General features: G+C 41.4%; 1 protein-coding gene across 1 annotated transcript; it reads left to right on the forward strand.

The window, feature by feature from the left end:
* Window positions 1-8276: 8276 nt before the first annotated feature.
* krt94 (keratin 94) lies at window positions 8277-11682 on the forward strand. Its single transcript, XM_044191426.1, has 8 exons — window positions 8277-8812; window positions 9255-9337; window positions 9451-9607; window positions 9747-9908; window positions 10075-10200; window positions 10886-11106; window positions 11229-11242; window positions 11349-11682. The coding sequence occupies exons 1-8, from the start codon at window positions 8387-8389 to the stop codon at window positions 11396-11398; spliced, it is 1239 nt and encodes a 412-aa protein (XP_044047361.1). The 5' UTR covers window positions 8277-8386; the 3' UTR covers window positions 11399-11682.
* Window positions 11683-12427: the final 745 nt, after the last annotated feature.

Genomic DNA, 12427 nt, shown 5'->3' on the forward strand with positions numbered 1-12427 from the left:
GCCTATGTACCGTTCTTTGCAGTTTTCCTCACTGCACTGAATGGAGTAGACAACATTGCTCTGTTTCTGTGTGGGTAACTTGTCCTTAGGGTGAACGAGTTTCTGTCTTAAAGTGTTGCCTGGTTTAAAGAAGACATCGTGCTGTCTACAAAGATCCTTTGTAGTTTTTCAGACAGTCCAGATACATAAGGAATGGAGACACCGTTCCTTCTCGGTTCAGTTACACTTTTGTCCTGTTTTTTGGCTCTTTTAACTTTGTTGATAGCCCAAGTAGGATAACCACAGGCTGAGAGTGCATTCTGGACATGCCTTTCCTCTTTCTTCTTACCCTCTGAGCCTGTGGGCACTTCTTTGGCTCTGTGTTGTAATGTCCGGATTACACCCAGCTTGTGCTGTAGTGGATGATGTGAGTCAAAGAGCAGGTATTGATCCGTATGTGTTGGTTTCCTGTACACTTCTATCTGGAGCTTTCCGTCCTCTCCTCTGAGAGTAGAACAATCAAGAAAGGCCAAGCGGTTCTCTTTTGCATCCTCACGCGTGAACTTGATGTTGGGGTCCACCCCAACATCAAGGGTGTAATGATCTGCGGAGAGGGGTGTGTGTGTGTGTGTGTGTGTGTGTGTGTGAGAGAGAGAGAGAGAGTGTGTGTGCTCGTCTCTCTCGCTCTCTGTTTAGAGACAACTGACAAATATGTGGAACAAGTACGTAATTTTAAAAACACTATCACAAACAGCAGTGATACTATTTCTAATAAATATAGTGGATGGGCAGATCTTGACAATTCATCATGTGGGGGGGATCACTCCAGGAAACCAGCAGGGAGAGGGGCAGAGAAATCTGGCAAACATGGGATATTTTTTACATCATATATAATATCAATTTATATCGTTTATAATAGATTATCAGTGTGTTTTCTTGCCAGAATCGCGGAAAAAAATAGACCAGACGCCGAAACTACCGCTGCTCTGCTCTGTCTGCCGAAGGGAAGCGGGCAGCGTCCCGTGTGTCCCCGCCGTCATATTTCTCGTTTATCCCCTACTACTGATGCCACATTCTCTTTCAGGCAAAGAAAGTTTTAATTCTCACAAATCCCTACGGTGACTCCACTTGTGACTCCTGCACAGAATACAAGCTTGATCTCCATGGGAAACTTTTTGTTTTCACTAGATGGTGCACTTCAGCTTTGAATCTCACCTCCACAGCTCAGGAATCTGTTGTTCAGGAAGGGTGTGGCTGTGTGCTTTTGTCAAATCAACGGAGAGATGTATCAACCCCCAAAGGCCTTATTACATTGTCCTTTTCTCTGGCCTATGATCCGTGTGTGGGTTTGCAACATGACATTCTTCATCATTTCTAGCAGTTTCTGTCTTTAAAATATTGTCTGTAGCATAGGGTTAGAACAAGCATGTTTGCTGATGGATTTAAAAAGTCTTCTCTGTGCACAGAAGGCAGCTTTATTAACAGTAGGTATAATAGGTCAGATACACTTGCCAAGCACAAAGGAAATGATGTATTCTTAAAGAACTGCCTTTAGCTAGTTTATAAGCAGTTTAACCTTCAAATGGAACAACTGCAGACATGCAGGACATTTACTAGAGGGACTTTAATTTTAAATGTGGTATTTATTTGTGTTATATGAAATCCCATTAATGTGACACCATGCTGTGACACATTTCTTTAGCACACACACCCTTTATCACTATGCATCAGTACTAGATTTATGACTTCATTTTCTTCTCATATATCTTTATTACTTGCACTGTTTGAATCAGCCAAGGTAGGTCTATTGACACAACAGGCTTTGTTTACTCAAGCTACATTGGATGAGTCTATCTGCTCAGCTGATAATTCAATGTACAATGTGCAGGTTGATGTTCAACTTTGTCTATAGAAACTGGTTCCACATGATAGAACGAACACACCAACCCCAAACATGTCACACCATGACACACACACACACACACACAGGTGTAATCCCATCTCTCAACACATTTTACTGTGTATGTGCAGGCAATGATTCAGTCCAGGACCTTTGTCACTAATGTTGCATGCTGGGATGTCATTGCACAGTGCATGATGAATTGCTGAAATGGAGGGGTGTGGTACACTGAAAGGAGGCTCCAAGGACTATGTTGCTCTACACAGGCTCACATCTGTGATTCATAGTTACCAACTCTGCACAGAGCTGCGCTTACTGTCTGTGCACCATTACATCAGCAGGACATTTCACAAGATTCAGAACAGATAGAGAATTAAACTTTGTTGAATTTTTTTGGTTATTGAGCAAGAAAGAACTGATTAACTTTTCACACAGGGTGGATATGGCTTTGCACTAAAAGTATTATAAATTTGGATTTGATTCACAGAACGCTATCAAACTGTCATAAAGGCAAACCCTTTATTATTGGCTCAGACAAATATGCAAGGTCACAAAGGTCAGTCCTGGTTAACTGCTGTGCCAATTTTACTAGAATATGGTGCAACGGGCTGCTCAGTGGTTGCTGCACAAAATAGTGCTGTTTGTCATTTGTTTTTCTCACCAGTCAAGAAAAAATGTGTCAACTTTATCAATTCTTAACTTTGCTTTTATTTTTAAATATATCATTATATTTTATCCTTAGGCAGAGCGATGCTTTGAGTTAAATGCTAATGTATGCATGCTAACATGCTCACAGTGACAATGCTAACTTGCTGATGTTTAGCAGGTATAATGTTGACCATGTTCATCATCTTATTTTATCGTGTTAGCAACATTTGCAATTTAGCACTAAACACAAAGTACAGCTAAGGCTAATGGGGATGTCATTAGTTTTGCAAGTACTTGGTCATAAACCAAAGCGTTGGACAAATTGAATAACTGACTTAATGATGGCGCTATCACCAAAGTCATTACAACTGATTCATAGCAATTCATCTAATTATTGTTGAGATACTTCAGTCTGGACCAAAGAGGTGGATCGAAAGACCGACATGCTGCTAGCATGGCTAAAAAGAAAGCTCACTGCTTTGATAAGAACGTTACACCAAAATGTCCAGTTCAGTAGTTGTAAATCAAAATTCACCAAAATGATGAAGGCGTGGGGTCACTCTTTCACTTGTTTTACTACTGCGTGAGTGATTGTTTAGGGGGAAAAACACATTGCAGTTCTTTGTTTATTTTTTTTGGATAGGGCACCCAGCTCAGATTCAGTGCAGGAGAAGCAGACCTGTTTCCTCTTATGAACAATGCTGCTTGTCCACACTGTGTTGAAATAATCATCTAAGATGAACAAAACTTTGTGCAGGCATAGCTCATATTGTATTATATTTTCACTGATAAAAATGTATCTTAAGATGAAAAACAAATAGGTAATGAGATACAGATTAAAACTGTTACTTTTTGGTGAAGATTCCACATGTGCAATTAACAGCTGCATATTGTTGGTGGGAATGTGAGCTCCACATGTGCCAGCAGCAGTGACAAACCTCAAGGTGCTAAAACAAAGAACAAAGGTGCACTGATGTGCTATCTTGACATGACATGCCAACTTTTCATAAAGGAAGTGACCAGTTTGTAAAGACAACTCTCATTCCCACTGCACGACGAAACTGATGGCAAGGACACTGTATTCTGTCTGTGCTAAGGTGCAGGAATCCAGACCATCCAGACCTGAAGACAATTGACGAGATTGACTATGGTAACTTTAAGGTGACATGCTTAAGTGAGGAAACATAACATTGGACTTCTTTTTATGTCTCCTTAAGTCTTAACTCTCTTTGTTTTTGCATTGAATGGAAACCATCCCTCTATTCTTTACAGCTGACAGAAGGACTCAGAACAGAACAGCATGGATGAAGTATTTAACTGTTAATGCTGGAGGTAATCTCCCTGTTACAGTTCTCAGTGCCACCCAGCTACCAAGAGTCAATCATTAATCACTGGGAATTTGGTTAAGATTTATGACCAAGTTACTTTTGACACATTCATTTTATTTCTCTTTGAAATTTGCTACATACCTTGTTTATTACAGTAAAGTGCACTGTAAGGATCATAATATTACAGTATTACATGATACAAATCACACAAGAATTAGAATCACACAAGTTGCATCATGAAAGAAAAACTCAGAAGTGCAAAAGGTGTTGAGCAACAGATTGCTCGGTCTCCTTTGCTAAAGGTTGAAGTCTGTTTATTGAGGGATCTTATCTTCCGTTTTACCCCACACAAGCTGTGGGATTTAAAGTGGGGGTGGGTGGAGTAGTATTTCTACTGAGTCATACAGTTAATTACTCAATATACATAAAAGTGGAGACATCTTAAGATCTAGATGAAGTTAGAATGTTAGATAAAGTTAAGAGGTTAGGATTTATGGGATTAAACAGTCTAAATCAATGATTAGATGTTGTATTGTGTTTATTTAAGTTTCAGTGTTTTTGGAAGACTCGCAGGCCCTGTTTGGTTTGAGCAAATATTCAGTATCATAGACTGTCTTCAATCCTGCTGAGCTAGATACCAAAATGTAGCTTAATCTGGGTTTGAAGCTCTGATGAGAAGCTGTAAACACACAGTCATTACATGTCTTACCCATTCACCATAGTAATTACAATATAACTGAAAATAGTTGCATTGATACTTCAAATAAAATAGATGAAAAAGAAAGTGGTAGAACTTCTTGTAAGATTGTAGAGGTGATTTCAGTCAACCATGTGCATGAGTCATAAGGTCGGTTTCAGTGAGAACACCCTTCTGTGGTCTCCAGCCCATGTAGACATGAACTCATCCACTTTGTTTTGACACATTGCTAATGTGAAGCAGTCATTTGTCTTCGTCCTGTTGTACACAAAGCTATGTTTCACCCAACCAGCAAGGTATTTGCCTGTCCCTGCCCGTCTCTCAGCACCTGTACTGAGATTGGCACTGATTAAGCTGCAATGCAAGGAAGTCTCAGCACAAAAAGGTTCCTTAGAACTGTGATGAATTCATTTACATGGCATGTTGTGGACCCAGGATCAGAATACACCTTCTGTTGTGGACCAAAAACAGAAAACTCACCTGGATGTAAACATTTAGATAAACATTGCACAAGTCTCCAGTCTTTGTCCCTTTCTGCAGACACCAAACAGCACCTCCCAGGGTTTTGTGTATTTTCCTCCTTTGAGCTCCTAGTGGGAGTTTTTCTTGTTTTCAGCAAGGATCTTAGTTTGGAGGAGTAGTTTTTCAGTCACTGTTTTCATAATGTGGGTGCTGACAGGCTATTCATAACAGCGATTAAGGGCTGCACAAATAAACTTGACTTGTTTTAACTTCAATCAAGGAAAGAACAACATGGGACCCACATATTGAACATTTTGGTCTTCGACCCATATAATATTTTTAAACTGTTTCAACTCCCCTAACCACAAAAGTGATTTCCCTTAAAAAACTATGTTCAGAAGTCTCAAAGAGTCTAGAATGATACAGACAGGAATTAGTCTGGTATAAGATGCTGTAGTGCACTCATACTTTGTGAGTTGTGTTGGTCACTTAAAGGAAAAGTTTTATTATATTTTGGGAAATATGCCTATACACTTTCTTGCAGAGAGTTAGATGAGAAGATTGATACCACTCTGGTTTCTGTATGCTAAATATGAAGCTAGAGCCAGTAACAGGTTAGCTTAGCTTAGCTTAAAGACTGGAAACAGTCTTGGCAAGGTGCGGTTACTACCTGGTTGTATGCTGGTTGCTGAGCAACCCGTTTGTGTGTTTTAGAGGTTCTGGTAGGTGGATTTTGTTTACCTTTCAACAGAGCCAGATAAGCTAAAACAAGCTCAGCTAACCATCTCCTGGCTCTAGCTTTATATTGGTAGACTCTTGACAGACCACTACAACCTGCAAGGCAAGGGTTAAGTGATCAACGAAGACAGCCGAAGGTGTCAGCAGGCTAGTTTTTAGTAGCCTTGCTAGTTGGCTGTACTGTAGAAGAAGATAAGCTGTGAAGAAGCCCATAACACATCTGTCTTTCTAAAAATAGTAAAACAGCAGAGGGGACAAGTTTGTCATGTTTCTTTATTCTTTCACCTCTATTTAGTTTTGATAAATTGTGAGTTGAACAACACAAACATTTTCTAATGTAGAAACGATGATTATGCGAGAAACAAACTAAAGACTTGCAGCAAGACAACCTCCTTCCATAATATGACATTATATCCATTATGAAAATTCATGCTACCATTATTTCTTGTTAATCAGAGAAAAACACATTTAAGGGTCCCTTCAATATAAGTTACAATCTTAGCTAACTCTTTAATGTGTGGGCCAGCTCAGAACTGCCATTGCAATAAATAGCCTAGACAACAAACGTCTTTTTCAGTAATCAGTTCCTACTGTAACAAATTAGCTGGAACATTTATTAAATAAAAACTCATAAAACAACATTGTCAATCTGACAGTGAGTGTGATCTGTGAGATAACATTGTTCACACAGCCAAAAGTGGTCAGTACGCAACATGCTCATAGGTTCGCTCGCTAGTGGCGGTGCCAGCGTGGCTACTCCCATTGGTCATGTGACCCTTGCCCTGTAGGCTGTAGCGGTCCGTCAAGAGTCTCGCCTTCATATTTAGTGTACTGACACAAGAGTGGAATCGGTGTTCTCTTCTACCTTTCAGCAAGAACCAAGTAAGCGTTTTTCCTAAAATGTCCAACTTTAAAATGTATACCTAAAACTTACCTGTTACCTAAAAACTGCAGTACAGTCATCCAAGTACATAAAAATCATGAGTCACTTCTCCCTCTGACTGAGAAGTGACTTTCAATGTGCTGCCCTCACCTCCCCCAGCTGTCACTAGATACGCTATAAGAGCACAGAAACTGTCCAGAGCTCAACACTGAGATAAGACAAGGTAAGACAAGTTTTTTTGTATAGCACATTTTAACAACAAGGCAATTCAAAGTGCTTTACATAAAACATAAAAGGCATCAAGACAAAATGTAAAAGTAATATAAGGCAATAAAAAGACATTTAAATACAATTAAAAAATAATAAGGAGGACACACACATACACACACACAGAGAAACACACGCTTGTGAATGCACACACGCACACCCAACCACACATTTGCCCACATACACGAATACAGAAACCACACAGAATCCCTTGAGGCGCTCTGTCTCATCCCTCACACAGCCCGTGACACAGGCCAAAACCAACAAAATGAAATGCACACACACACACACACACACACACACACACACACACATGCACACACACACACAAACATGCATGCACACTCACACAGACACACACACACACACACACACAGGATACAGGACTGAAGGGGAATGTTGTGTTTGATATGGTGAACAATGGGGTTTGACTGAAAATGTGGAAAACAATGCTGATTTGCAGTTCAAGGCTACACAGTCTTCATGCAGCTCTCAGTCAGTAATGACTTTATTAATTACAGGCTCATTTTATCTGGTTGGCTGCAATGCCATTCAGATAAAATTTGCATATAATTAAATACCAAAGGTTGATTTAAATTGTCCTCTATCACTTACGTATCACATTCTCTTTTGCCTCTAAAAGAATAACTGTCTAAAAACTCTAATTGCTCACACAGTAACAGCATGTTACTATAAATTAATGATGCTACAAATAATTATTTCACAAATAAGTGATTTGTGAAACCAGTTTGTTAGTATATATTGGTTGAAATACATAATGACTGGGAAATTAAATGTTTCATTTGGAAAAACTCAACTGTAACATGATCTTATCATCATGAGTCATTGCTAACAAATGAACACTGATGAAAGATATTATTTGCAAAGTGCTTAATGTGAATGTTGACTTATGGTGGGACACTAAAACAACGCTATGCCTTTTCTATTTGCATTAGGATACCAAATTACTGGTGAGATCGAGACTAGACCTACATGTATTTATGAAAGCATACACAATTCATAGATGCAGATGGATACATAAACACATATACATGCACACACACACACACACACACACACACACACACACACACACACACACACACACACACACACACACACACACACATATATACTGTGCACACACTGAGAGAGATCCCCATGACCCAACAGAACCCTCATACACACAAAAAAAACACACACACACATTCCATAACAGTTTCCTCACAGTAGTGGAAAGACACCGAACCCTGGTCCTTAAAGGAAAACAAATGGAGGTTCTGCCAATCCTGTGGCTGAACTGTGAAGGAAAAGTCCCTCCTTCTCTCTCCACCTCCCTATTCTCAGCCAGTCCCGCCCCAGGTCCAGCACTATAACAAGAGCCTGCCTCCCACTATCAAACTCCACAGTCCTGCTACAGTCTACAGCTGTATAACGGTCTTCTCTCCTTGTGTCCTCTCTTGACCAGCAGACAGTCAGCCATCATGTATTACAGCCAGAACACCACCAGTGGTCCCAGCATTATTACCAGACAGAGCCGCAGCTACACATCAAGTGCTGCTCCCCACAAGGCTCACAGTGTGTCAGGACTCAGCTTCAGAGGAGGTCCCCGGATCTCCTCTTCCAGCGTGCGCAACCTCTCCTCCGGGTATGGAAGTGGCATGGGGTTTGGCAGCGGTGGGTTCGACCTGTCCAATGCCCTGGACCAGAGCTCCGTGCACCTGAACGAGAAGGCCACCATGCAGAACCTGAACGACCGTTTGGCCTCTTACCTGGACAAGGTCCGCTCTCTGGAGGCGGCCAACTCCAAGCTGGAGAAGCAGATCAGAGAGTACTATGAGCAGAAGGGCCCTGCAGCAGAGAGGGACTACAGCAACTACTGGGCCATTATCAATGACCTGAAGGACAAGGTATCATATGTGCCAGCATCAACAGCTTAAACACAAGACAAGTCAAATGTTTGCTATGCTGTTAATGATTATCAAGGGAGGGCTTTAAAAGGGTCAGAAGACATTATAAGCACAACTAGAGTCTGCATGGTCCCTTGTGCTCCTTAATCCTTGGTCTTGTGATGGACAATTAATAATGATGAATGATTTGTAAAAAAAAAACAAACAAGAAAAGATTGTCTAGTGTGTAGGGGAATACTGTGCATGGCAATATGACTCAGCATTGTAGCAGTGGTACTTCAAAGGGTGATGTTTCTGATGCAGCTGAGAAGCATTGCATGGGATGTTCACTGATATATTAGTGTGCAAAACCAGTCTATGCACCTGTATGCAACTGCACAATTAACTATTTAACTGAGACTTTTGCCTTCTGACCAACTCCCATTGTTGCTCTTCTCTAAAGATCGCCGCCGCCACCATCGGCAATGCAAACATCCTGCTCCAGATTGACAACTCCAAACTGGCTGCTGATGACTTCAAAACCAAGTAAGCACGAATCTTCATACTTCTATTGATCTTTATCTTGTTAATGTCAAACAAGAAGGCTTAAGGGTTCAACTTGTCTCATATCAGTGTTCTCTACTCTCCAAACTAATTAGATTTGATCATGAGCTGATGATGCGCCAGTCAGTTGAGGCTGACATCGCCAACCTGCGCCGCCTCCTGGACCAGACCACCCTGACGAAGGCTGACCTGGAGATGCAGATCGAGGGCCTGCAGGATGAGCTGGCCTACCTCAAGAAGAATCACGCAGAGGTGACTGATGCACATGCTCTAGCTATAATGATTATTGCTCGCTATGACAACAGGAGCATGCGTCATCACACCTGTAGAACTGTTTGAAACGCTGCAAATAGATCTTAATGCTGACTTATTTTCCCCCTTGGTTGTTTAGGAGCTGGAAGCTCTGCGCTCTCAGCTTACTGGCACAATCAACGTGGAGGTGGATGCCGCACCCCATCAAGACCTCAACAAAGTCCTGGACGAGATGCGCGCCCAGTACGAAATCATCACTGACAAACATCGTCGTGACCAGGAAAGCTGGTTTACTGAGAAGGTGAAAAGATTTTCCTATAAACAGGCACCATATCCCACACGTTGCAAATGACTGGGTTTACTCCCTCAAGAGTCTAACCTCTAATTAAACATAATCTTCTGTGAAACTAAGACGAGTAATCACCAAGATTTCTTCTTCACAACTGTGTCTTTGTTTCTTACTCTAGTCGGCAGCCCTGAACATGGAGGTGACCACTAGCACAGAGATAATCCAGACGTCCAAGACAGAGATCAGTGACCTGCGGCGCACACTGCAGGGCCTGGAGATTGAGCTGCAGTCTCAGCTCAGCATGGTGAGAAAGAAAAAAACCCTGAACCAAAACCATCTGTTCACATCTCACTGATCTTGCCTTATATGAGCAAAATTGTCAGGGGAAATGGAGAAATAGACAGTGATAGAGGTTGAAAGAGCAGAAGGGAGGGTAACAGAAGGGGGCTTTATTGAAAGAATGAAGGGAGGGAGGGAAAGATAAGAGTGATGGGAGCTGTGGAGAAGGGAGGGAAGGGCTCCTACTGAGGAAAACATTTCACAGAGATCTGCTCAAATTCTGGAAGACATAAAACAGCTCGAAGAAAGCTCAAGGAATGTTGAACTGGACAACCCAAAAGTTGTACTCCCATGGATTATCTGTGCCCAGCTGGAGTTAATCACTCAACACTCCCTGCAAGAACAGCACACTACTCCTGTGTAACAGTGGAGAAACAGATAAAAGACACATACATTCAAAACCTTATACATACGCTAATTATTCCTTCAAAGGAAGGGAAAATACTATACAAACACAGGCATGCTTTTGTGTCTGTCTGAAATATATAATCCAGGGTGTGGTTGGTGGTCACAGGCTATAGCTTTAAATTGTCAGAACTGAAACAAAATATTTAGCACAATAAACTGGTTTGCAAATATGAACAACAAACTATATATGTCACAACTAGTGTGCGTGAATTCAGATCCTTTTTCCTTCCTCTCTCTAACAGAAAGGGGCTCTGGAGAACACATTGGCAGACACAGAGGCTCGTTACAGTGCCATGCTCGGCGGCTTCCAGAACACAATCAACATGCTTGAAACAGAACTCGGCAACATGCGCTCAAGCATCGAGCAGCAGGGACAGGAATATAAGATGCTGCTGGACATCAAGACAAGGCTGGAGCAGGAGATTGCAACCTACAGGAGCCTGCTGGAAACAGAGGAGTCCAGGTAGACAGTGACACAGGAGCATTTTAGTTAAATGATACCATAATACCATTTAAACTAAAATGCACACGCACACTTCACTCACTGTTTTTCTCTACTTTTCTCCTCCCTCTCCCTCATTCTAGACCCATTGGTAAAGGTAAGTGACGTCTGTTCTTACAAGACATTACATAACAACAGTGCAGTCAGTGTAATAAAAACTTGAAGCACTGCCATCATGATTTTTTCTCCCTTCTTTTTAACAGGGGGCTCAAAGACCACAGTCACAACCACCACTGTGCGCAGTTCCAGCTAGGAGGTCCAACTGGCAGGACAAGCTGTTCTCAGACACACGCACGCACACACACAAACTCTCCGACTAATAAAAGCTGTTACACGAGATAAGTGAAACTGTACTGAAAAAAACTGAGAATGAGAATGAGAAAACTGGGACATGTTGAAAGTGAAGCCGGTGTTTATGTTTATGTATGAAACAAAATTTGCTATCTAGAAGAAATACCTGACTTATTGTGCGTGTTTGTTTGTTTGTGTGTGTGTGTGTGACCTGTCTGAAAAATAAAAATCTGCTGGTGAATACAAGTTGTGTTGTTTTGTGACTGGTCATCTGTTTCAATAACATCACTCTGTTTATGCAGTCATCATGACAACTGTATTACATTCTGGGAGGTGGGATGTGGAGTTGCGGAAATCTGTGTTACACAACAGGGCTGTTGTCAGGAAAGGGTGAACAATGGTCAACAGCTCCAGTGTGGAAAGCATTAGGATTTAGAGAAAAGACCACTCAGAAAGCTATTTGAACTTGATGCTCTCAGAACTCAAAGCAAAACTTGAAGAAAGTTATGTGACCATAAAAAGTGAATGACCCTGATGTTTGCCCAAGGGTTTTTTTTCAAACAAGACACACCCAAATGGTTGACTAATCTTTGCCCTGGAGGTTTTTAACACAGTGTTACATGAAGTCTGTCTAGCTCCTGTCACCTAGTAACAAGAACACACATGGCTCAGGACAGAAATACTGAGTGGGAATGCAAACACTGACTAACTGAACAAAGAGAGTCATTGTGGAAACAGGTGCTATCAGTACTGCACTTTGGCCTCTTTTATGGACTTCATGATTAATAGCAAATGACAAATGAGCTGTTATGATAAAGTATCGTGAAGGGTGGGGCTCCTCGGCTGCTGGTGACTTAATGTATGTTTTGTGTGAAAGAGAGGCTGGAAATGATTATGTTTATGTGGTGTGTGTTTGTGTGGGGAAGAGAGAGCGGCAGCGAGGGAGAGAATGTTGCCTTTGAGCCTTTGCACTCTGTACAGGTCAGCAGTT

Source organism: Siniperca chuatsi, linkage group LG3, assembly GCF_020085105.1.
Source record: "Siniperca chuatsi isolate FFG_IHB_CAS linkage group LG3, ASM2008510v1, whole genome shotgun sequence".
Lineage (NCBI taxonomy): Eukaryota > Metazoa > Chordata > Actinopteri > Centrarchiformes > Sinipercidae > Siniperca > Siniperca chuatsi.